This window comes from Tenrec ecaudatus, chromosome 3, assembly GCF_050624435.1.
Source record: "Tenrec ecaudatus isolate mTenEca1 chromosome 3, mTenEca1.hap1, whole genome shotgun sequence".
Lineage (NCBI taxonomy): Eukaryota > Metazoa > Chordata > Mammalia > Afrosoricida > Tenrecidae > Tenrec > Tenrec ecaudatus.
Genome location: NC_134532.1, coordinates 140012041 through 140038422, shown reverse-complemented (window position 1 = coordinate 140038422; position 26382 = coordinate 140012041). Strand labels below are relative to the sequence as shown.

General features: G+C 37.2%; 2 protein-coding genes and 1 non-coding gene across 8 annotated transcripts in view; 1 reads left to right on the top strand and 2 right to left on the bottom strand.

Annotated features, from left to right (window-relative positions):
* MRPS18C (mitochondrial ribosomal protein S18C) overlaps nt 1–6246 on the top strand; it is a 13968-nt gene extending 7722 nt beyond the window's left edge. For 2 of the 3 annotated variants that reach the window (XM_075544093.1, XM_075544091.1), the window contains 3 exons: nt 1358–1415; nt 2417–2476; nt 2557–6246. In XM_075544093.1, coding sequence (XP_075400208.1) covers nt 1358–1415; nt 2417–2476; nt 2557–2633 — 195 coding nt within the window. In that variant the 3' untranslated portion in view covers nt 2634–6246. Of the gene's footprint in view, nt 1–1357; nt 1416–2013; nt 2151–2416; nt 2477–2556 lie in introns of all 3 variants that reach the window. The other variant, XR_012783467.1, reaches the window with a different exon arrangement.
* ABRAXAS1 (abraxas 1, BRCA1 A complex subunit) lies at nt 1414–26382 on the bottom strand. 4 transcript variants are annotated; one of them, XM_075544086.1, is made up of 9 exons: nt 26247–26382; nt 22584–22674; nt 19276–19312; nt 17006–17072; nt 14704–14897; nt 13877–13996; nt 12566–12650; nt 7937–8051; nt 1414–7375 (listed from the first exon to the last, which is right to left on the bottom strand). In XM_075544086.1, the coding sequence occupies exons 1-9, from the start codon at nt 26331–26333 to the stop codon at nt 6942–6944; spliced, it is 1230 nt and encodes a 409-aa protein (XP_075400201.1). In that variant the 5' UTR covers nt 26334–26382; the 3' UTR covers nt 1414–6941. The 4 variants fall into 4 exon arrangements, with proteins under 4 accessions (XP_075400201.1, XP_075400203.1, XP_075400204.1 ...); XM_075544088.1 differs by lacking the exon at nt 26247–26382 and adding an exon at nt 16639–16660 and having other exon boundaries at nt 22584–22625; XM_075544089.1 differs by lacking the exons at nt 19276–19312; nt 26247–26382 and adding an exon at nt 16639–16660.
* On the bottom strand, nt 4937–5067 carry LOC142444195 (small nucleolar RNA SNORA38). The gene has a single exon (XR_012783849.1). It is a non-coding gene; the product is annotated as a small nucleolar RNA SNORA38 (small nucleolar RNA).

Sequence of the window (26382 nt, the reverse complement as noted above, 5' to 3'; positions counted from 1 at the left end):
AATCCAGGACAGATAACCCCCTCAGGACCAATAATGGGAGTAGCGATACCAGGAGGGTAGGGGGAAAGTTGGGGGGGGGAGGGGGAACGACCACAATGATCAATATATAAACCCCCTCTGGGGGTGGGGGGGACAAACAACAGAAAAATGGGTGAAGGGAGACAGCAGATGATGTAAGATAGGAAAATAATTTATAATTTATCAAGGTTCCTAAGGGAGGGGAAAAATGAGCAGATACCAAGGGCTCAAGTAGAAATATTTTGAAAATGATGATGGCAACATATGCACAAGAATTTGACACAATGGTTATATGGATTGTGCTAATAGCTCTAAGAGGCCTCAGTAAAATTAAAAATTACATATATATGAGGGGTACCCCCCAAAATGGATTTTTTTCTCCCACAAAGCTATGTAGTTAATATAATAAATGAATTCTATCACCTTCACACTGAAAAAGAATCTATTAATATTTGTTATATAGTTACTTTGTGACAGCTGGATAAAAATGCTAACTTGATTTTTATTTTTAAAAGATGACTTAATAGGATTAGTTAGTTACTTTTCTTATTGTTTTAAGTACTTGCTGCTAACCAGAACGTCAGCAGTGTGAACCTATTAGCTCTTCTAGGGAGAAGGATGTTGCATTGTGCTTTTGTAAAGATTATAGCCACGGAAATTCTATGGGGCGGTTCTGTGCCCTATAGGTTCACTGATTCAAAATCAACTAGATAGGAATGAGTTTGGGTTGCTTGAAATTTAGATACGCCTTTGCACAACTTGAAGATGGCATATAAAGTTTGACTCGGGGGAGGGAGCATTAGAGCTGATGGTGATGATGCATATATAACTCTTTAAAAGTGATTTAACTGTGTAAGTGTATATGTGAATACTGTATCAAGCAATCTACTAAAAAACAATGAAAAAAAAAAAGAAACCAAACTTGACCAATTGACCAGTGGTTACCATGGGTGAAGGAGAGTTGTTGCTTTGGGGGCATTGAATTTTCTGTTAATTGTGGTGGAATAATTTGGAAAATCTTATCAATAAGGGTTGTACAACACAGAGTATCATCAATTGCACTGAATTTTACATATAGAAGTTGCTGAATTGGAGAGTGTTTTGTATATTTTTTTTTCCACAATTAAAAAAATAATTACATGAACAACAGTGAGTGTAAGAAAATGTTGTAGAATTGATTGTGGTGATAATTGTACAACTTTTCTTGATAAGACTGAATCATTGAATTATATGACATGTGGATGAAGTTCCAAAAAAAACTTTATAGAAAACAATATGACTGTTACACATTTATAAACATACTAATAATTTTTTCCCTTTCCAAATAAAAACAACACAGCTTTTATCCCAGTTTATTTCTCCGTTTACTGGATGCATTTATGGAAGGCACATAACAGGTATTTTTTTTGTCTTTTATTGTAATTTAAATTTAGATAAAAGTTACATAAATCAGGAGTGAAAAAAAATTACATAAACTCACTTTATCATCTACGATTTAACTAGCAAATTGTCATATAGTATTAGAAATCATTAAACTGGATATTCAGATACTGGATTTTGTGCTTTGGGAAACTTTTTAGGTTAATAGGAATATTGTTGATTTGCATGACTTTTGCTTATAGATAACTGACAACATGCAGAAAACTTGGGCTTTAAGAGAAATTGTGTTCTTAATGCTTTGGAGTATACAATAATCAGGAGCCCTGGTGGTGTCGTGGGTTACACGTTAGACTGCTAAGCACAAGGTCAAAGTTCAAACTCACAAGCTGTTCCACAGAAGGATGAGGCTGTGTACTTCTGTCAAGTTTCCCATCTTTGGAAACCCACAGAGGCAGTTCTACATTGTCCTGTAGGATCACTGTGAATTGGAATCGTCTCAATGGCAGTTGTTTTTTTAGTTGCGTGAGTCATTCTTAAACTATTGTTCGTTAAACCGGCTACCTGCCAACTATGACCCAGGCCATACCCCAGCTGCCATTTAATTTGTTTATATAGCGCCTGCTTCTGAGCCACAACAGTGGAGTGGAATCCTTCTGACAGAGGTTATGGCCCCAAACATGTCAACTGCTTTCTGGTCTTTACAAAAGCAGCCTTGATGGTGCAGAGTTACACAGTGGACTGATAACTACAAGGTTAGTAGTTCACCTGCACTAGTCTGCTCTGCACTAGCTGTCTACTCCCTTAAAGAATTCCAGTCTTAAAAACTCAAGGGGTGGGGGGGGGGGTACAGTTCTGTGTCCCATAGTGTAGGTATGAATTAGAATTGACTTGCTGGCAGTGGGTTTAGTTTTTTGGTGGTTTTAGTCATGTACAGAAAAAGTATGCTGACTTAAACTAACGTTAATGATTTTATATGAATTATGAATAACAATTTGCTCTCTTTATCCCTTTTAAATAGGCCTTTGTGGGAAGAAACAGAAAGAAATCACAAAAGCAATTAAGAGGGCACAAATAATGGGTAAGAACATCTTCACTGAGCTGGGCTAATTACAATTTTGTTGTCTATTGTGAAGAATTTTAATACTTATTTCTTTACAGGTTTTATGCCAGTCACTTACAAGGATCCTGCATATCTTAAAGACCCCAAAATTTGTAACATCAAATATCGGGAGTAAATTATATAATATTATTACCAATAAACTTACTTTATAGTAAATGGTTATGTGGTGCTAATCCTGGTTCAAATGAAACTTTTTAACAACTTTTGGATAGAGGGTAAGCTAAATCTTACTGCATGACATTAAGGATTTCTGGTGAAGAACTTTGAGATCCTGGGGGGAAGGAATGAGATTAGGGTGAAGCATCCCCTTCAGGCTAATGTTCATTCCTCAAATGTTAATATTAAGACAACCTATCTTGAATCAGTTAAATTGGTATTCTATGGAGTCACATATTTGGTCTTCAGATAGCTTGTATAGTCTACCACTGATAGCACTAGTGAACTTGAGAAGGACTACCTTTGTTGGAACTTTTAGACCTAGCTTTTGCTTTATAAATGGAACATTGCCAGGTACAGGAGGGTTGCGTGCTTATACAATATATGTGTCCCATGTGACTGGCTGTAGAGTGGAAACTGCTGTGAAAGATGTTCTAAGTCAGTGGTTCTCAACCTTCCTAATGCCACGGACCTTTAACACAGTTCCTCTTATTGTGGTGACTCCCCTCCCCCCCCAACCATAAAATTATTTTTGTCCCTACTTCATAACTGTAATTGTGCTATACTGTTATGGATTGGGTGACCGACAGGTTGAGAACTGCTGTTCTGAGTAGAGTTATGGCTTGGGGGTGGATATTTGTAGCTGTAACAGGACATAACATTTCCTCTTAGACTAGTATATACTGAGATCATCTACACTGGTGATGTATTATTTGCAGCCTACATTTTACCTGCTTCATACCAGTGACACAGACTAACTCCCAATAGATGTAGTCATCAGCCAAAACAAAATGTTTATGTGTTCTCTTCTGCTTTTTAGTTCATGGATAGATCCTCTGAATGTTGCTCTTCAAATTGTGGAAGTTTCACTACCTATTAATGAATCTGTCATTATTTACATTCTGTGTGATAAGCTCTATAGACTCTCTGTTTATGGCTATTTTAAAATACAAGGTTTATTCTGAAACCTTTTCCCCTTCTGAAGAACAGAGCATTTCCTATATACAGGTAGTCCAGGGTTCCAAACAAGATCCATTCCAAACAAGATCCGTATCTTTAAGAGTTTGTAGGTCAATTGGAGCAGGTGCATACAGCTCACTTTACCAAGAAAGCCGCCCTAAGGGCACAGTGGTTTCCGCATTGGGTTGATAGCCTCTAAGTCCAGTGCTAAACCAGTAGTCACTCCTCAGGAGACAGCCAGTGCGCTCTACTTCTACAGTCAGTCGCAGAATCTCACCCTGTCCTCCAGGGTCACCGGAAGAGTGAGAATCGACTTGATGGCAGTGAGTTTGATTTTGGTTTAGTGCAAAAAAGGCTTGATGTTTTTTCAATCATTTGAAAGCTGTACTCAAAGGAAGTTAAGGCAACTGATGAGTGAAACCTGGCCACTGCCTGTAACCAGTAAAGTCTCACCTCAGCAGTCAAATCATCTGCTATTACATGTGCTTCATAACACGATAAAGGAGGTTAATATGATAAAGCAGGTTCAGTTTTTAATAGATGAAATTGTTCCATCATTTACGAACAGGCAGAACAAAGGTCCAAGTGTGTACTCAGTGTTTTACCCGACAGCAAAACTAGTGAAAACATTTTTGCAATGTGTATACTTAGAAAAATACTAATTGAAGATAATTACAGCTGCATTTGATGCACAGCTGTGTAAGGTTTATAAAAGCTCTTAACTTGCTGGATTAAATTGGGGCTTCATAGCCTTACTGAAGCAATAAGCACGCTAAAACATGGATTTATACTTAGAAGAGCTCCTGGCCCTGTATGAAAAGGCTGGCAAATACACTGATACCTCAGTTTTAAAACTCAATTCATCCCGAATGTATGTTCAAACAAACATTGAAGTTTGAGAACTGAACTTTTCACATTAAGAAATGATGGGAAACCAAATAATTGGTTCTAAGGCCCCCAAATTACACTTATAAATATACTACTGGGGTGTTTAGACTTCTCCCATATCACTGTCTCGGATGTATCCAAATTACAAGTTAACTTTTCAACCTCTTTGCTGGCATGCGTGCTTTATTTCGTGGTTAACGATTTCACCCCTTTTGCTGCATTCGCCACTTTAATCACATTTCCCCCCAAATGCTGATGTGGACATAGTCATGTTGTGTTTACTCCCATTTGACAAGTGGCAACTCAATTTCTTTAACTCTGTTATAGTTCTCAGTTTTCCTGTGAGTTTTACTGCTAGTATCACTAACTTTCTTTGGAGCTACAGCTACCACATTTTTTTTTTCTTTCTGTAGTCAGTGTGGGATGGGGGCGCTGGAGCCTGCGAGGAGCAAGCTGGCCCCAAACTTGTCCAAATCCACATTTCTTTGCCTCCAATTCTTACGTGTCCAAGGACAGGGAACCACAGACACGCCTTTGTAGGAGGGCTAGCCACCACATTTTATACAATATTAAAAAAGCACATTTTTAACACTAACATAAGCACTGTATTGTATGAGTGGTGCAGAGACTGAAGCAGCATCACCCTTTTTTATCCGATGTGAGTCAAAGTGTGACCCACTCTTAGCCCATACAGGTTTTCTCAAGTTGGATTTTCAGCTTGTCTATTGAGCAAAGTAATAAATACCAAGCAGATTTTTTTGAACTTTGCTGTTCAGGTACTGGAAAGTTTGAGCTTGGAGCCTTGGACAAGGGAGGTATGACTAAATGCACTTTTCTACTTGGTTAAAATATTTCTGATATACATTAATAATACACGTGCACGTATGGGCTTTAACATTTTTTTTGAGAAACAGAACAGAAGTCAAAAAGTACTGCTGCAGTGGTTCCAAATAACACTTGCATTGCTTTATTGCAAACAAAAGATGCTTAAGCATGTTCTTGTCATTATTGGATAGCTATACTCAAGATACACTCCTTCAATCAAAAAGATACTCAAGGTTTTGCACAAATACCAGCTAGCTCAAAGAACTAATCTTTTCATCAGCCTTTTAAGCAAGATTGAAGTGAATGAAGAGTTTCAAGGAATGAACAGTAACTGAGGACAAATCTTGGATTTACCAGTATAATCCAGAGAATATAATCCAATCAAAACACTGCTTTATTTCAGTGCTCTATAACCACCAGAATCATTTCCACGTTGTAACTGTACACACAAATGTGTGTATGTTATAAAGTCTTTGATGCCCTGCTTTAACTATCTATTGATCCTGAAACACACAGGCTGATACCATACTCAAAATTTAGTCACTCAAAAAAGAATTTTAGTTAACTCAAATGTTATAGAGAGAGGAATTTACATTTTGAGGCATTTAGATTTGAGCCATGACGAGAATTGCAAGTAAAAATACTGGAGACTCAAACATGAACTTCAGACAAAACTATAAAGTTGGTTTTTAAATCATTTATATAGTTACTTCCTTAGTAGTATATGAAAATAAAAAGCTAAAACAATTTTTTAGCGCATGACCCAAATATGGCATGGTATTCAGTGTTTTATCTGCCAACCATAGCTCTAATGTACTATTTATATTCCTTAAGAAATTGTATCGGGGGGGAGGGGAGACTCCGGATGGGGCAAGATATGACGGAACGGCGGTGTGTAAATTGCCAGGGGCATATGGGGGAGGGGAGGGTGGGGAGGGAGGGGGGAAAAAGGAGAGGACCTGATGCGAGGGGCTTAGGTGGAGAGCAAGTGCCTTGGGGGTAATTGGGGCAGGGAATGTATGGATGTGCTTTGTGCAATTGATGTATGTATATGTATGGATTGTGGTAGGAGTTGTGTGAGTCCCTAATAAAATGTAAAAAAAAGAAAATGATTAGGGCAAAGAATGTACAGATGTGCTTTATACAATTGATGTATGTATATGTATGGACTGTGATAAGAGTTGTATGAGCCCCTAATAAATTGTTAAAATTAAAAAAAAAGTAAATAAACAGTGAAAAAAAAAGAAATTGTATCTGCCAACCATAGCCCTAACGTACTATTTATATTCCTTAAGAAATGGGAACTTTCATGACAGAGAAATACAAATGTTCACATTTTCTTCCACACTGTGAAAACATTAATCTCTTTTCCAATTCTAAAGAATGAAAATGCATCTCTTTAAGTCATTCCTTTTAGAGGCAAAACAGATTTGATTTTAAAATAAAAGTGTCTTATATTTTAAAAAGTACTTTATAAAGTAAACATGCTTTAGAATTTATCTATGCATTACTACAAATAGTGCAACACAATAAAAACAATAGGAATGTTTGGTTTTGCCCTTCAGCCAATCCAAAATCTCGTTGTCTAATAGCGTCAAAAGGTAGGAGACTGGGGATATTCATCAGAGGCCTTCATCTTGTCCATGTCTTCATCTGTCCCTGGACTGGTCCCTGTGGAGGCTCTGTCCTGGTTATTGCTATCAGTATCTGTTTTTAATGGATTGTTCTGTGTCTCTAGTAGCCGTGATTTCTTTATCTGCAGCCCATCGTCCATGTCTAAGGCTTTGCGCTTACTTATTTGCTGTCTGCAAGCTTGACTAGCTTCAGGAACATTGGTGTATTCTACCATTAAAGTCAGTTTGTCTACCACATCATGATGGGTAGTACCACAGCAATTTTTAGGAAGGTGCCGATTTTTCAAAGAGATAACACATGATTGAAGGAGTTTAGAATCAGGAAATAAAGTCTGTAAAGCTTGACACAGAAAGATATTCTTCTCTTGAGGCTCTTTGGGGGCATTCTTTTCTCCTAAACAAAGTAAAATCATAGTTCAACATACAGAAATTTTATAATTAGTAATTTTAAAAGTACTTCACCTAAACACTTGTATCAAACTATTACAATGAGAAAATATGCATAATCACAAATTCTAATTTAGAAATTTTTATTACCAGGCTTTTGTACTGTATTCATATTTTTGGTTTATAATTTTGTGAAGTCACACAATATTCTAAAAAAATTAAATGTAAGCCAAATTCTTTAATTTAAAAGATAATAGCATTGTTGTTAGGTACCACTGAGTCAGTTCCAACCCAGAGTGACCACATGCACAACAGAATGAAACACTGCACAGTCCTCTGGTGTCCCTGCAATTGTGCCTGGTGCAGCCAGTGTCACTCCATGTAGCACAGCTTCTGTAATACCATGTTCTCTGTGCAGTGCAGTTTAAAGACACTAATAAAATTACTGCTTTTAAGCTCAAAGTGGACCGTTCCAAGGCACTCTGTGAAGTTGGCTGATACGTAAGTTCAAATCAGTGAGAATTTTTTTCAAAGTACAGGCAATACTGATGTGCTTTACACTTTGTACCTGCTGTATGGATCTGCATTTGTTTTCTTTTTTTAATTTCTTGTTTTAATATGTTCACATCTTCTAGTAGTTTCTCTACTGCTCTCTCACTGTGTTCCACTTCTTTGCATACCGCCTGTAAAATAAGGCCACAGATAAAATGTCCCGTGTTCAGACATGTCTAGATTAGTGATTCCTCTCTGAGGCGTCCTAGAACGATACAGGAGCCTGCAAACGCAGCTACCTACATTCTGTCCTGGATTGTGGGCTATGGCACCAAAGTTCTTCATTGCCAGGGTAGACCAAGTAAGTTTGAGAATATAGAGTCAGAAATAATATATTTTTGGTAACAGCTAGTACCAAATAGCATTCCCTTCATATAAACTTTATCATTTCTTGGAGGGCTTCATTAACAACAGGTACTAAATGTGATACCTAAAATAATATTAACTCAATTCAAAACAAAAAGATTCTTTACTATTATGAGACATGAATACCCATGCTTACATAAAAAGAAACTGATTAATACATGAAAGTAGACGATTTTACTGTTATGAAAGCAAACTATTAAAGATGTTAATTCCTACAGCAAAGTAATTTTGGAAAAAAAAGTTTTTGAAAAGCAGCCTTACCCTTTGTGTCACCAGTTTTATCCTTTGAGTGATACTATTTAGAAAATATATTTTAATTGAAGAAGAAAAACTTATAAAATTTAGTATAACATTAAAACAAGTCACACTATCTTATTATAGGGTCATAAATTGTTTTAGCCAGTTTTCATGGGTAATTTAGATCTCTGCCCAGACTACTTTGCTTGTCCTATCCATCACGGTTGCCAAGTAAGCCTTCACTTTCCTGTCTCTCACTTTCAGCCTACTGTATAGACTCGAGTATAAGCCCACCCGATTATCAGCCGAGGCACCTAACTTTACCACAAAAACTGCATTAAAAATGTGCTAGGGGGAAAAAAGGAGACTCAAGCAAGGAAAAATAAAATGTGCTGAAAAACTCTGCTTATACACGAGTATATATGGTACCTTCACCAAAACTGACCTAAGTAGAACCAGCCAGATGATTTCCTTGGAATTGGAGCGATTACCAAGCCAATTGGTAAATCCCAATCTCTTCAACTGAAGTGAGCGGTACACTAACCATTTGGTGGTCCACCATTGGAGATAAGTGGAGGAAACCAATGTGCAGGTATAGAAAGCTCTGATGGCTTTCTAACTGCTGATTCTAATTCCTTCCTAAAGGCCAGAGTTCCTGGGATATATCCCTAAGAAGAAGAAGAAAGTAAAGAAACTAAAGTGACTACCATGGAATTGATTACAATCATAGGAGTACAACTAACCTACGGGGTTCTGAGGCCTTAAAATCTTTACTGGGTGGAACAAAAAACTGGTGACATACTTCTGCCATAAAAATTGCAGCCAAAAATAAATAAAAACTACAGCCAAGAAAATCCTATGGGGTAGTTCTACTCTTCCATGTGGGGTTACTTTGAGCCAGAATTGACTCCCTTTCACTGAACAACCTGAAGGCACCCCTAAAGTCATCTTTTTTTTCTTCTTTCCTTTTTTAAACATTTTATTAGGGGCTCATACAACTCTTAAAATCACAATCCATGCATATACATACATCAATTGTTTAAAGCACATCTGTACATTCTTTGCCCTAATCATTTTCTTTTTTCACAATCCACACATATATATACATTAATTGTATAAAGCACATCCACACATTCTTTGCTCTAATCACTCTCAAAGCATTTGCTCTCCACTTAAGCCCTCTGCATCAGGTCCTCTTTTTTTCCCTTCCCTCCCCGCTCCCCCCTCCCTCATGAGCCCTTGATAATTTATAAATTATTATTTTGTCATATCTTGTCCTATCCGGAGTCTCCCCCCTCTTCTCTGCCGTCCATCTCCCAGGGAGGAGGTCACTTGTGGATCCTTTTAATCAGTTCCCCCTTTCCAACCCACTCACCCTCTACTCTCCCAGCCTCGCCCCTCACACCCCTGGTCCTGAAGGTATCGTCCACCCTGGTAAAGTCATCTTTAAAAATGATTATTGAGGTATGCAGTAAGAGTATTATTTTTACCAAAGGCTCAATAGAAACCAAATGTCTAGAAAAGAATGATGGCAATATATGTACAAATATGCCTGATACAAATGACTTATTAGAGTTGTAAGAATCCCAATAAAATGATCTTTCAATAATTAAAAAAATTCTTTACGGGAAGCAAACTACATCTTTCTGCAAACAGCTGACAGGATTGGCCAGACTAATTATGCAGCTTTAAAAGTGTGTTAAAGAGCAAAGATGCCATTTTGAGGACTAAGATGCAGCAGTTCTAAGCATATTTTCCATCACTTCATGTATACAAAAACTGGACGATGAATAGAAATGGCCAAAGAATTGATATTCTTGAATTGTATATCTGAAGACTATTAAATGTACCATGGGCCGCCAAAGGAATAAATAAGTCTTAGAAGTACAGCCAGAATATTCCTTAAAAGTGAGCATGACAAGGCTTTGTCTCATGGACTTTTGATTCTTAATTTGAGGGGCCAGTCCGTGAAGAACAACACGATGCCAAATAATGTAAAAGACAGCAAAAAAGTCCCCAAACAAAATGAATTGATGGTGACTGCAATAATAGGTGGGTGATAACATAGTCCTTGTGAGGATGGTGCAGGACCAGGAAGTGTTTTGTTTGGTTGAACATAGGAGTATATGCATAGTAACCAAATCAACAGCACCTAACAACCAATGCTTCAATATATCAAAAAAACTCATGATACAAATGAATATGACCCTATGATAATGAACACTAAAAATAATTAGATACTCCTTGGGTTAAAATTGCAGTCGGAACTGATTAATACTGGTTCATTAGCTAAAGGAAAAATAAGCCCTGGTGGTGCAGTGTGTTAATCATTGGGTTGCTAACCTCAAGGGTTGTCAGTTCAAACCCAGAAGCTGGTCTGTAGTTCCACAAGAGAGAGGCTATCTGTTCTCATAAAGACTTAAGTCTCAGCAGAAAAAAAAAAAAAGACTTAAGTCTCTGAACCCCAAAGAACATTTCTACTCATAGGGTTTTCATGAGTCGAAATGTTTGTACGTTAGAGGGAAAAAACTGCTAAGGAGTATGGCAAAGTGTATTTCTGTTAAAAGATTATGTTAAAGTGTTCATATGAATTAGGGCCCAACTCATGGCCCCAGCACCCTCTGGGTCCACCACTGTTTGTGTGTAGCCCATGTTTCTTCCAGGCTGCTCCTAGTCAATGCCTTAGCACCATGTAGACATTAATGGAAGTCCATTTTGCAGGACATGGAATTTCTTTAGAGAGTAAGTTTCTTTCAAGGACTCCTGAAATTTTCTTAGTATGGCAGATCAAGACTTCCTACTCAATCTTTCCCACCCACTTTTATCAGATGTCAGACTTGCACTCTCTCTGCCTACTTTATCCTTCTCAGGCCACTCTCTTACATATCTAAATTTATCTTGATGTTTACTTCTCAAAGAATCCAAAATGGCACCATGAAATAGAAGTTAATACTGTAATACTATAAAGTCATTGCTATCAAGTTGATTTTGACTCATATCAAACCCATAGGAAGGGCTAGAACTGCCCTTCTTTCTGGGAGTAGAAAGCCATCTTTCTTGGAGAGGCTAGTGGTTTTGAACTGCTGACCTTGCAGATTCCAGCTCAACTTGTAACCACCACACCACCAGAGCTCCTGGTGTGATGCTGTCAAAGGATTACATATTGCTGTGGGACTTGCTTTCCCTAACGAAGTGTGCATTTGCACAGCTTTCTTGCTCTTCTCCTTTTGCTATGAAATGACACGCCCTAGTTAGGCAAAGGACCGTTGGTTTAGGCTGGATCCCTTAAAGATGACATGTGGAACAGGAGCAGATCTGCCGGGTAACTTAAGAACAAAGCTTTGTACCACAACCAGAGGTTTTGAGGGTTTTATTACTGCAGCAGAACTGACTACACCTACTTCACAATTACTGACAATCTTGTTATTAGACATTTAGCATTTAAGACAACAGTAAAAATTCTGTACATTACTGACATACACCTGACAACAATGAATTCTGATGTGTGAGACACAGTACCAATACTGGGTTGATTAAGGTTATGTGTCTACTTGAATGGTCCATGATTCTCAGTGGATAGGCAGTTATGTAATGTAAACTGGCTGTTAGGTAATGTAAGTAAGATAGTCATCCATTTTTGCATTAAAATCCATTTTTGTTGTTTTTAAATAACAACCTAGTCTTTGGATTCTAATCAACGCAAAAAGTGAGGAGTAGATATAACACAGGAGCCCTGGTGTTGTAATGGTTACTTGTTGGGCTGCTAACTTCATGGATGGCTGTTCAAAACCACCAGTTACTCCAAGAGAAAAAGAGGAAGCTTTTCTATTCCTACAGAATTACAGGAAGCCCACAAGGGCAGTTCTACCTGTTCTATGGGGTCGCTATGAATCAGAACTGACTTGACGGCATTGAGTTTGGTTCTGAGATGTAATACAGTAAGTCTAACCAAACTGTCAGGTTACCCCTAAAATATTACACAATGATCAATGTGACGTCAACTCTATAAAAGGGTCTTTAAATATCTGTTATCTTAACCTACCTTTAATTCCTCTTGAAACGAAGCATACATTTCATTTATCTTATGTACTTCCTTTAAAGATCCATCTTCTTTAAAAAATTCAGAGCTATAAAAAATATACCACATCCTCTTGTAAATGTACAAAATTCAGTTTAATGATACAGTGGAAAACTTATAGTTGGAGTGTTAATAATAGATTCTTTTCCCAGACTTTATTGGTACCATTTGTTTGTCAACCTACTTACATACCAAAAAAACTCACTCTAAACATACTTAATTTGTCTTATATGAGCATACTTTTTAGCTTCTTAAGTACTCTTACCAGGCCTAAAAATGGAGATTAATTAAAAAATAAAGATTGAGAGATAGAGGGAAATAAAAGCCCCCCCCCTTTCTGGAAATTGCGACAGGAATCAGTTTTTTTGTTTTTTTAAATTAAGAAATTTAAGTCACCATTGATTGAAAATGCCACTGCTATTTTACAAACCACGAAGCCCTGGAGGGTGATGTGGGTTAAGGTGTTATGGCTGTTACCAGCAATGTCAGCAGTTCAAACCCACCAGCCACTCTGTAAATGAAAGATCAAGTTATCTACTCCCATAAAGATTTACAGTCTAGAAACCTTTAGGACTTCTACTCTGTCTTACAGGTTGTTATGAGTCAGAATTGACTTGATAGCAGTGGTTTTGACTTTTTAAAAAAATTTTGTAGACCACAACAAAAAACGTTAAAGGAGGCATAGTTTATAAGGCACAACCCAATTTTAAGTGTTTTTTTTAAACAGCATCTTAGAACCAATGAAACATGGTTTTCAAGTCCTATATAGTATACTGCTAAGTCTTATAAGGACACACAAATAAATAAAACCCAGTCCTTTATCTTCATGTGTCATATACTGTAGTAGGTATCCTTTGTAATTGTGTTGCTATTTTGGATAAAAATTATTCCTTTACTTAATGACCACAGAAAGATTCTACCTAAGCATGCTACAGTATGAGTGAAAGTGTTGGCTAAAGCCAGAATTTTTAATTGTTAAAATCTAATGTGTAGCACATGGCTTTAATGAATATTAACAGAAAACTAATATTGCTTTGAGGTTATGTATTCTACCCTAGAATAGACATGCTAAAATGTACAGGACGAGTAACAAACCTCCACTTTTCAAATTTTCTTTATAGACAAGTACTAGTAGGAATTAAGGGGGAAATACAAGTTTAGTTTACTAGAATAATGTGATCATTACTCAGTTTTCCTTCTGATTTGTTATTTGTACTAAATAAAATTAATTTCTGAAAACAAGAGTTCTGTGGGGAAACACACACGAAGACTCACCTATGTGTTTGTACTGCTCGGCTAAACCCGGAGGATGTGCAGGACCCTGACGTAGTTCTATAACCCACTTGTTCAGACATGCCCAGATTGGCAACCACTAACGGTACCCTGCGAAAAAGCCTGGAGAGAACCCAGAGACTAACGTTAGTCCATTTATTAAAAAATACTTAATAGGCTGATTTTTACATACAAAATTTTAAGACAAACCACTCCTGTTCCATATTACATACCCAAGAAGGAATTCCTAATGCAACTAACAAGCTTTTAAAAGTTCTGAAATGTGTAGAAGGTAATTGTGTGGGGACAAAAAACCCCACCATTGTTATTCTTAACTGAATGGGACGGGTAATAAGGCAGTTTTTATAGCAATATATCATTTGCAGATAATAAAACTAATTTTAGCAAATACTCTTTCAATTCTTATACTTCATGAGAATTTAATTGATTCAGCTTCTGAGTAAGCCCTATTACGCTCATTTGGGTGGATGATCAAGAACTGCCTTTGCTTCTTTGTAGAGATCATAGGAAAGCTGTTCATATACCCAGGTTTAACTTTAGTATTATAACCTTCATCAACCAATTATCTAAAACACAAATATGTTTTCCACCTTAGATACTGAATAACAGCAAATCATTACACTTTTAGTTTCCTTATTTGACCTTCATTTCTCCAACTTTAAAGAACACATAATTAGACCTACATCAGAGTTACTGGGCTTAAAGTACTAAAAAGTACTATAAAGTACTGGGTTTTAAAGTACTATAAAAGAAATATTACACACAAGTTGCTATTAGTTTTAGTTAGTCAATGACTAGCCATCATTTACCCTTCTTGAGGTTTATGTAAGGAATGTTCCAACCGATGAGTAGAGCAGCTTTCTGTTGTTATACTTGGTGTTAGTAGCAGAAAAACTAGTTCCTGGTTTGAAAGATGCTTTTGTAAGTTTTGGTGAATCAGTCTCTCTCTGAATGTCATAATCTGATCTGAATGACGTCGGAACTTGTACCAACCCACCACATTCTGAAAAATTACAGAAAAAAATATCAGGTGTCTTACTGTTATAATTAAGCAGTAAAACTGACATTATTAAAAGATGACTTATTCTGAATTTTTAGGAAGATAGCTTACATTTTACTTTTATCAAGTATGCAAGTTGACTTAATAGTTAAATTTCTTCCCACTCAGTTAGTTATAAGGGTACATTAGAATTTTGCTTAAGATAGAGAAAAGAAATTCTAAACATCCTCTAGTTTCTTTTATAACATTAATGATCTTTAAATCTTAATCCTTAGTAAAAATGCAAATGAAAAAATGCCAACATGGTTTCATATAATAAGCAACTGGTCTCTAAAAACAAATTAACTTCCTATAAGGATTCCTGGTCTGTTAAATTAGTAAACTTAACCTATATAGCTTTTATCTGAAATTTAGATGAAGATAATATAGGATTGATTTTGAGGCAGAATAAAATCACATTTCAGGATTGTAAATGGTAACATTCTACACAAATATGTTCAGCAATAATAAACTTTTATTATTAATAAATCATTTTATTGGGGACTCTTACAGCTCTTATAACAATCCACACATCAATTGTATTAAACACATTTATACATATATTGCCATCATTTTCAAAACATTTTCTTTCTGCTTGAGCCATTGGGATTAGCTCCTTTTTTTGCCCTCCCTTCCTCCCAACTTTTTTTTAAAAAGCAAAAGCTCACTGTTATCAAGTCAATTCTGACTCATGGCAACCCAATAGGGCAAAGTTGGAACTGCCCTGTGGGTTTCTGAGACTGTCATTGTGTATGGGAATAGAAAGGCTCATCTTTCTCCCCTGAAGGGGGCTGGTGGCTTCAAACAGCAGTTCAAAGCATAACCACTATGCCATGAGGGCTCCTAAATATTTTTAAAAGGAAAAATAAAATTTCTAGTAATTGATAGAGAAAAACATTTTGATTGACCCTTAAGGGCACAGTGGGTTAAGAGTTGGGCTGCTAAAAACAAGGTCAGCAGTTCGAAAACACTAGACACTCCAAGGGAGAAGGATGCAGCTTTCTGTTCCTGTAAAATTTACAGCCTCAGAAAGCACAGGGGAAGTTCTATATGCCCTAATTCACTGCTAAGAATTAGAAGAGACATGACGGCAGTGGATTTAGTTTAGCAATCTGATGTTTTCAGCAACTAAAGTTTTATATTTGTACATTTTGGCTAAAGAAATTTAGCTTCTAAAACATTTTATAGGTATATTTTCAAATACCCAAATAAAAAAGGAAACAAGACCTAAATGTTTTTAACACAGGATTAAAAAAACACATTATTGAAATTACTGTTATTCTTAAATCAGATATAAAAATTTTAAGAAGAAAAACAATACCCTCAAGTAGAAAGCAAGTTTTTTGAGAATGATGATGGCATAAATGTACAAATGTGCTTGACACAATGGATGGATGTATGGATTGTGATGAGTTGTATGAGCCCCCAATAAAATGATTTAAAAAAACGTAATATCTAAAAATGTTTTTATTTGGCAATAAGTTTTTTCATAATTTAACATTTTAATAGGAAACCCAATATGCAATTAGGGATGCAAATTAAATGGCAAACCCATTGCCATCGAGTCAGTTCCAAACCATAGCAACCTTATATAGTTTTTTTGAGGCTTTAAACCTTTATGGGAGCAGAAAGCCTCATCTTTCTCCCAAGGAGTAGCTGGTGGGTTTGAACTGCAGACCTTGTGGTCAGCAATCTGATTGCTTACCCAACAGCACCACCAGGGATCCCTGTAATATAAAAAATAGTAACCGTAAGCTAAGGAGAATAAATATAGGTGCTTATATCTTTAAAATAATAGTAATAAACTAAGTACTACAATGATAGAAAAAAATGTTAGAATAGAGGTTAAGAGAGATCAATGTTAAATGGCTATAATCAAGGAAAGATGAGAACAAATTGTTTACCAACTAATTTTGTTTAGCAAACCTTTCATATGCCTTATAGAATATAATGGAGACAAATACTGCTTAAAGGTTCTGTCGAAATACTCAATTTTTAGGAGCCAAACAAAAATAACACAAACAGGTAAATGAGGGAAATTTAAGATTTCTAGAGGTAAAATATTACAATACCTTTTGGACATTTGATAATATTTTCTTCAGTGCTTGCTCATTAACTTCACCTACAGAATTATAAAACCTGTGAAAGCCCAAACCAAAATTAAACACATTTCAAATAAGCTATACATTTGAACAATTTTATTAGTACATTTTAGTTACTCTTAATTAAACTACTTAATTAAAATCCATGTCAGATGAAATTCTAAAAGACTGGAACAGTATGGTAAGTTCTCAAATCAATAGACTTAAAGCGACAGACACAGTGAAGTCCATAAAAAATGAAATGGGAAAAGGGTAGAGAAATTTATCAAAGAATAAGTGACCACATTTTTTTATCCTAAAACAAAATTTAAAACTATCCACTAAATAAGAGGATTTGGGGTTTTTAATATTTATACATACAAAGAATATCAGCTTCATAGCACAAGAAGGACACCTTATTAACTGCTAATCTATTTTAAATGAAAGATACAAGCCAAAATTTTCAACAAGCTATGCTTTAATCAGATAAACGGTGGTTTACAGGGGGAGTAGTATTTGAGGGAGCAGGCTTGGGTTTAATAGTTTTTGTTCTGTAGTTAGAATGCCAAAGATGTAAGAAAAATGGGAAGAACATTTCAATAGATCCTAAAGCATTTACTTTTAGCTTTCTTTCTTTTCCACACCAATAGTATTTCCATCCTTTTAGCATTAAGCTTAATAATGCTATTTAATAATTTTATTGAGGGCTCTTAACAGCGCTTACAACAATCCATGCATCAATTGTATCAAGCACATTGGTACATTTGTTGCCATGATCATTTTCGAGACATTTTCTTTCTACTTCAGCCCTTGGTATCAGCTCCTCCTTTTTACCTGCATCCCCACCCTCCCACCCTTGGGACCTCCTCATAAATTATATAGTATTTTCATATGTTACACCATCTGCGGTCTCCCTTCACCCACATTTCTCTTGTTTGTCCCCCTCAGGAGGATATTATTTGCTATATATTTATATTATATATTAAAAAGTAAAAGGCTCAGGCATGTGTTTCTCATGTCTGGATGATGAGAAAGTAATGTTCTCTTCACCTGTAAAACTATTAAATTGGTCTTATTATTAAGGTAGTTGCCAACAGGTATTAAAATCAGTCACTTTTTCCTCACTCTGCCTTTGCTGACCCAGGGGACCAAGTGAATCCGTTTTTAACCAAGAATTCCTCAGTCATTCAACAAATATTTTCGTATGTCCATTTTCATAAGGCACTAAAGGAACCGCACTTTTTCCTGGTACAGCAGTTTAAAACCACAATCTTTTTCCCCCTCCCGTGGCATTATCACCCACCCATCTTTCTTACCTTAACCATATATACTCCACTATAACTTAATAGCCTTACTGATGAATAGTTACTGTAACTGCTGATTTTTCATATATGGCTTATATAAATCATAAAACTTTCACTAAAACTACATGTATATTGATTACATTTTTTGTTATTGTTCAAAAAAGCTCATTTGTTTCTCCTATCTGTGTATACAATACATCAATAAAAGTCTTTTAAAAATATAACGTACTAGGGTTAACAGACAAACTTCTTACTGCCTTTCTAGGGTAAAAGATAATAAGTAGTCTCAGACTTTCATCCTAGAATGGCAAAAGGAAAGCAGTTAAATGAAGAACGTAACTGGATAATAAGCAAAAGATAACATTAAAAAAAGATCCATGAGGAAAGAGTTGGTGAAATAAATAGGAATAAAAGGCTTTGGGAAAAGGGACTATGGGACTATGTGCATGAACACTGATCTTAGCTAAGAGAAGGAAAAGCATTTATCATGGTAAAAGCTGGTATTTGGGAGAGGCAGTGCAGGACAAGCAAAGTAGGAAATATAAGCGCAACAACCACTAGGCAGGATTCACATGCACAGATGAATTTTCAGAGATTAAAAACAACTTTTTATTTTAATCATTATCATATATGATGGATAACTAAGATATTTTGTTAATTTAAAAAATTTGTTCACTTACAGAGAATCATTTTTATGACAAACCACTTACTTGCTCTTACCAATAATACTGAGGAGCCCTGCTGGCAAACTGGACTGTACATTGGGCTGCTAACCACAAGGTCAGCAGTTCAAACCACCAGTTGCGCCATAGTTGAAAGATGAAGCTTCTACTTTTGTAAAGAGTTAGTCTCAGAAACCCACAGGGGCAGTTCTATTCTGTCCTATGGGGTGGCTGTAAGTGAGAATTGTCTCTCTGGTAGTAAGTTTTTGATGAGTTTACTAATAATATTACTTACCTAAAAAGCTGATAACATGGAATATATTTCTGAATGTCTGAGGAAAAAAAGGGATTTATAATTATGATTATATTGATAAAAGTATTAATATTCATTTAAGTAACATATTGAGTTCTTAATTCATTCCAGAAAGTACTTTACTATTATCTTATTTAATCTATAAATAAGATTTATGAGATAGATGCTATCATTCTTCCCATTCAGAGATAAGGCAACAGGCAATGAGAAATTAAGTGGTTAGCCAAAGTCATAAGCTAGTTGTGGAATCAAAATTTAAACTCAAGAGGCTTACTCACACCCACAGTGCTATAGTCACTCTAAATAATGCTCAATAACTTCAATGCAAAAGATCATTTCAAAGTTGCTACATTTTTAACTTGAGTTCTTATTTTTTAAAAGGAGTTCTGGTTAAAAAGGAGTGTTGAACAGTAAGCGTTGGACTCCCTACTCGACTTGGGAGGTTCAAACCCACCAGTTGCTCTGAGGGAGAAAGATGGGATCATGTGCTCCCTTAAAGGCTTCCAGCTTTGGAAACCCCATGTAGTGTCACTATGAGACAAAATAAAATCTGTGGCAGTCAGGGTATTTTAGATAAAATAACTGTTGGAGGAATTTACTTTTACTTTTCAAAGAACTTGTTCCATAAAGGATTTCTCAGTGTTAGTACAAACTAAAGAAACAAGAAAACCCAACAACTCTAACAAATTTATTTTCCTGTCAATAGTAGCATAGTTTATCTATAAGGAAAACTGATCATCATCTTTAGACACTTTTCTTCTGGCAAATGCACATATTATCCTCAGATAAATCTGTCTGGGAAAAAAAACTAGTCTTTTGCAATGTGTAACTGGTAAAATATATTCTGGTATATACACAAAGTGTGGTAGTTACACAATTTCATGTCAACTTGATAAATAAGAACCAAGGGGTAGAATCTATCCTTTGAATCAGGTGACAACCTGGTAAATCCCTCCGTGTGGGCATGGCCTTCTCATGAGGATTCTGGTAACTTCCTATCTCTTGATTCTGTCATCAAAAGAGGCAGGCCATTCTCTCTCTCTTTGCTTCACATTCCCGTTGATGTCACATGGAGCCACCTTCCGCCACCACTGGACCCACAGGACTTTCCACCCACTGGCCTGTGATCTTCCAGCATTCAGCATCATTGCACGTGCTCTGTGAGTCTGAATAAGAATTCATGGGCTAATATGAGACTTATGGGCTAATAACAAATTTATGGACTTGATCTGGCCTGAGTTGGGATGTTTTCTTAATATAGATTTTCTTTGATATAAAGCTCTTTCCTATACATATGGGTCTCCCTGGATTTGTTTCTGTAGGCTACCTGGACTAACACACAAAGGAATGTACAAAAATAACAAATACCATTTTAGTTAACCAAATTAATATGGTATTCATCTTAGATTATAAATTGGCAAGCTGTTTTACAGTACTCCAACATTTTAAAATAATTTGAGTAAATACTGAAGTGTTCCCATAGCACACTTGGCTAGTCCCTTAAGACTTAGCCTAATATAATGTGTCTGCTAAATTAAATGCTAATTTCTATTATAAAAAATGCTGTAAGAAATTGTCAAAGAATGGGAATATGTCTGTCCTTTATGAAGAAAAAAAGTAAAACACACTAGGAAGGCACTTAACCTCACTCATAATTAAGAAATGCAAATGAAAACAGTTGTTTTTCTCAATTATCAGAAAAGATTTTTTAAAAATGGGTGTTTGATGTTGGCAAGTTTATGGGGACTCAGGTACTTTCTTATTGTACAGAAGAATTTTAAAATGCTGTAACTTTTCTAGAAGGTAAGCAGCTAGTCTACCTCTAGAAACTTGATTTTCATATATAATCAAAGACACAACACTTTTGTAATGACACACACACAACCAGGTGGGAAGTAAGGTATGCTATTTCTATGTAAAGGAGCCATTCAAATGACAAAGAATTACATGCACTGATGCAATTGTGTACTGATATATGAGAGATACTTTTGCACATATAGTATGATGCCACCTGTGCAAATAAGCACATACATGTCTTAAGTCTATTATTTGTAAAAAATCATCCATAAAACGGTGGTTGCTGTTAAGACTAGTGAAAATTAGTGTATATTTAAAATTTTCTTCTGTACATTTCTATTTGTGACTTCTTAAAGTGGAAACTAAAAATGATAGTAAGTATATGTTGCTATAATCATTCTGGAAAGCAGTTTTCGAATATATGTATCAAGAACTTTTAAAAACTATTCATACTCTTCAACACTGTAATACCATTTCAAAAAAATGTATAAGAAAAAAAATGTACAAGGAGATGTGCTGTACTATGATTTATAATGAAAAACTATAAAATCTCATTAGAATAAAGTTATTTTAAAAAACCTACTAGACTCCTAGTGACCCTGTTGGACAGGGTAGAACTGCCCGTGTGAGTTTCTGAGACTACCTCTTTAATGGAGTAGAAAGCCCAGCCTTTCTGAGGAGCAGCTGGTGGTTTCAAACTGCTGACCATGTAGATCACAGCCCAGTGAGTAACCACTATACCACCAGCGCTCCTTATAGGACTACTTAACAAGGTTATACAGTGCATTACTCAAAAGCATACTTTACTTAATAGTAGTCATATCAGCATCTTCACACTGTTACAATGTCATGATGCTGTACTTTTTATAAAGTATACCAATTTTGTGTAAAATATATGTATATGCTTATGAAAAACTGATACATATTAGATAATCAGAAAACTCCTTATATAAAGTTTTTTTGCTTCTTTCTCCCGCCCCTCCCTTTCAAAGAGTAGTTGCCACAAAAGTAGCCATTTTATCAACCAACACCCCCTCCCCCCCCAAAAAAACTACCCCTCACTCAGTTTATAGTCTGGTCCTTTTCCCATTACATCTAGACATTATTCAAGGTTTTCAATTTTCTAACTACCAAGTCTTTTCCCCTTTTCATCTTTGGATTTTTCTGCATTTAACAGTTGATCCCAAATTTTTCTGGAAACAGTTTACTTTTTTCTTGGTCTTGCTTATTGGTTTCTTCTTTTTTACTGGGCCTTCTTTTACCACTAAAGCTATGTGGGAATGGTTCCATCCTTGTTTTTCCAACAGTACTTTTCTCTGCTTCTATACCATGTTTCCAGCTTTAAGCCAGTCCTTAATTTTAATTGAGAAAGTAAGGAGTATAATGTAGTCTTTAACCCTGCTTTTAAGCAGGTTCTGTTTGTTTTTAACAATTTTAAAACCGCAATTTCAGCATAAACTATCAACAATTGGAGACAAGAATAATGGACTCACCAATTGTATAAACAACTTCAACATCATCCATTTGGGAGTCAGTAATGCTATTCTTGGCTTCACCTTTTACTTCCCCAAGGAGAAAACCTTCCTACAAGATAAAAAATAATAAATAATATTGACTACTTGAATGAATTAGTATTCACTTAACTAGTACTTCCTGAATATTTTACAGTGTATTCAAGTATGTACTAGTGTGTAGGGGGTGGTGGGGAGGGGAGGGGTGGCACACAAATGACCAGAGACAATTCCAGTTTACTTGGACAATATGAAGAGTTAAATAAAAATGTGTAGAAGAGAATACCATGCCCTGAAATATTTTGAGAACGCTCTCCCCAGCAGCAATGGTACTGATTTTAAAGGGCTGTGTTACAATGTGAAGGTACAACAGAAAGCACTTAGCTAACACTGAGAAGCATGAAGAGGCTTATCAAAAATGAGCACACAATGCTTGATCAAGGATGAGTAATGGCAGTTTATCTTGGAACTAAAGGTTCCTAGTTGTTAAAAAAATGAAGGTTCAGTGGGATGGTAACATTAGAACATAACCAATAAAGGAGCCAAGGTGAACTGACAGATCTGAGAGCCACTGGAAGCCTCAGCTATAAAATGACAATCATTTGATTTGGGGATTTTTTTAATGGTAGAACAAACAATAGTCTGCTTTCTGAAAGAACTATAAATTCCAATTAAAAAACAATAGTCAATATGCCAGTGGTAATTTATTTGAATTTAATTAATTCAATTATCTCTTGACATATTTAAAGATCTAATTTTATAATAAAAGCTGTCTTGTCAAAAATTGGTTTTTGGCACTCTTCTAATAAAGGACAGAACTGCTGTAATTATTTTATTATGCAATTTTAAATAACGTAGTTTGGTGAAATTCCTTCAAGGCTCTTCTGTCCATGTCTTAGTAACTGACCAAATGGTGGGTGGGACCATACCAGTAAGGTGTGTGAACCCTAGTAAAGGGGTTGGTCAGTTTTGTCACTCGTCTAGGTGAGGCATCTCAAAAACAAGAGAATTCCATGACTAACACGAGCCACAGGCAGAGCTTGAGTGAGATGCCTACCTTCAGTGGTGGAAGTACCAGAGGCACCAGAGACCACAAGAAAGAGAAGCCATGCGAAGATCCTGAGGCAGAGCAACAGGCTTCCTGGCCCACAGAATGAGGCAAAAGCCACACAGCTGAGAGGCTGACGACCAGAAAGAAATTATCTGCCAGCATGGCAAAAAAGAGGTGTTGTGGACAAAACACTGTATCCTTAATGTTTTCTGATCTGTTAACTTTCCTAATAAACCCCACAATCACAAGTATTATATGAGTTCTGTGTGGGCACTGCAAAGCTTTATCAAACCCACCAGAGAGTGTCATGGAAGTTGGAGTCAGAAACCAATCAAAGCAGCATAATGGGGAGCTATACCTGACCTCTGCCTTGTGGCAATTGGCTTTGGGTTGTGTGGAGCTGGATTCTCCTGGCTGAAGCTGGAGGTCAAACATGCCCCCATACCCTTGCCATTAACTCACCTAGAAGCTAACATCTATCAAAAGACCAAGCATAATTTTTAATGTACAGCCTGCGGCTAACCAAAAGGTGTGCCTTTAGTGGGAGAAAGATATGGCCATCGGTTTCTGTATGGATTACAGGCCCGGCAACCCTACAGGACAGTTCTACCCTGCCCTAGTGGGTCACTATGGCCCATAATGAAGCTGGTTAATAGATGTAGCTGTGGAAATCATTTTGGAATGCCCTTGGTATAGATACACAGGTTAGTTAAGTCAAAAAGGATTGCTTCTTGCTGGGGATAACATAGTAAACAAAACAAACATGGTTCCTAACCTCAGAGGACATACTAACCAAGAAGCAGGAAATAAACCACAGACTAAGGGGCCTTACACTGGAAGTTGTATAATCTTGGAACACATAGAGGGGCAGCAACGCCCAGACCTTGGAAATGTCTTCCGGAAGGAAATGATGGCAGCCTGGAGTTTGAAGGATGAGACCGTTTGCTTAATGAATGGTCAGCAAGAATATCCATGACTAGAACTGATCATGATTGTACAACCCAGTTTAAAGGTGATAAAATCATGGAGAGCCCCAGGGAGTAGGGGGAGGCTCTACGACAGATGTGGTGGTGACTCTACCACTCCCCTTGATGTGACTGAATGATGGAACCAGTCAATGGTATATGTGAGTTATCAGCCAATAAAACAGGGAAAAAATTGCTTCTAGTGTTCTATTTCATTCATGCACAGGTTTATTTTAAACTCACTTGTCTTAGTCTCATCAAGGTGCTTTTAAAAGTCCATTCAAAACAGGGACTTCCAAAGGGATCTGATGTTGGCTAAATGCCAGGCAGAAAGGTCAGCTCAGAAGGTATATGGGCGGTTTTCGGGGACTCTAAAAGGGTAATCTTAATAGGTTAATAGGGCACAGGACTACCATAAGAGCTTATTCTGATGAATATTTTTTTTAAAAAACTGAAAACATTGGTGAGAAAAATGCCAGAAAAGTGGCATCAAGACAATTTTTCCTGCACCTGCTCATTTTTCAAGGCAGCAGGGGCTGTCCTATGAGAATTCGTCATGAAACCTGGTTAAGATTACATTCACTCGATAGACCTGATTTTGCCTTCAACCTTTTCAAAAGAACATTTAAAAGGGCTGTAATTTGTGACCCTTGAAGATGATCTTTTGATAGATGTTAGCTTGCTAAGTTACTTAAAATTACAAAATATATCAGTGCTGTCTTTATTAGAAAAGCTCAGTATTTGCCAAGGTAGACCTTGTCATCTAAAACGGGTTCAAAAATGGAGTATAAATCTCTAAAATTTATTCAACATGACGGTGTATTAAGGGTGTTTATTTTTTCTTTTCAGCAAGTTAAGGAACACTTACTAAAAACACTGCTTCTTAAGCTTCGAGTTTTACAAAAAATTCATAGGAACAAAAGCTTCTGAAATGGGCACTGGAATTAACTGTTTCGTTGGGTTTTTGAACCTGGGAAAATATATACGCATTTGAATACTTCATCTTTGAGGATAAACGATGCTTTCTAACAAACCATTGGAAAAGGAGCTAGCTGAGCCTTTATATTTTAATGTACTTTATACCACTGCACACACTTCAGTCTGAGAGCGAATACCCCGGAGGTTTTCATCCACTGGCTCACTCGGCTCCAGCCCCGCGCCGCCCCAGTCGGCGAAGCGACCACCCACCACCCCGCCGTCACCCTACGCTGCAACTCAAAACCCGAGCGGCGCAGGCACTGCTGCGCGAACCCGGCACCGCAGCCCGGGGAGGGCACCGCGGGCAGCGGGAGGCGCGAGTTGGGCGGCAACTTTGCGAGCGGTGGCGGGACGGCGCCAGTGCACTTCCACGCTCCAGCCGGACGCCAAAGGGGAAGAGTGACGCGCGGGACGGGCGTGCGGGCGCGGGTCGGGGGGAGAGAAGTCCACACGCCTCCAGGAGGGGAGACGTCAGTCTCGGGAGAGACGTCAGGAGCAGGCGCCCCAGACCAGGCGGAAGGCGAGGGCAGCAGAGCGCCGGCGCTGGGGGAGATGCGCGCGGGCGGGGGCCGCAGACGGCGGCGGGAAGGAGGCCGGGCGCCAGGCCTCTTCTGAGGCGACGCCGGGGCCCCTCTCGCCCTCTCGGCTCACCGTGTCCGAGTTGGTGTTGAGGTGCTGGAAGGCCAGCGCGCCGAACACAAAGCCGGAGAGCACGGCCGACGTACTCTCGCCCTCCATGCTCCGGACCCGGGGACAGAGGAGGCGGGGCGCTGGGGGCCGGCTCCTC

What these genes read in the sequence shown, in the direction of transcription:
- ABRAXAS1 (XM_075544086.1), bottom strand. Translation starts at nt 26,333, where the DNA reads ATGGAGGGCGAGAGTACGTCGGCCGTGCTCTCCGGCTTTGTGTTCGGC. An exon ending in CGAGCAGTACAAACACATAG is followed by an intron (nt 12,651 to 13,876) that starts GTGAGTCTTCGT and finishes TATTTTTTATAG; the next exon opens with CTCTGAATTTTTTAAAGAAG. An exon ending in AATGCAGATCCATACAGCAG is followed by an intron (nt 7,376 to 7,936) that starts GTACAAAGTGTA and finishes TACTTTGTTTAG; the next exon opens with GAGAAAAGAATGCCCCCAAA.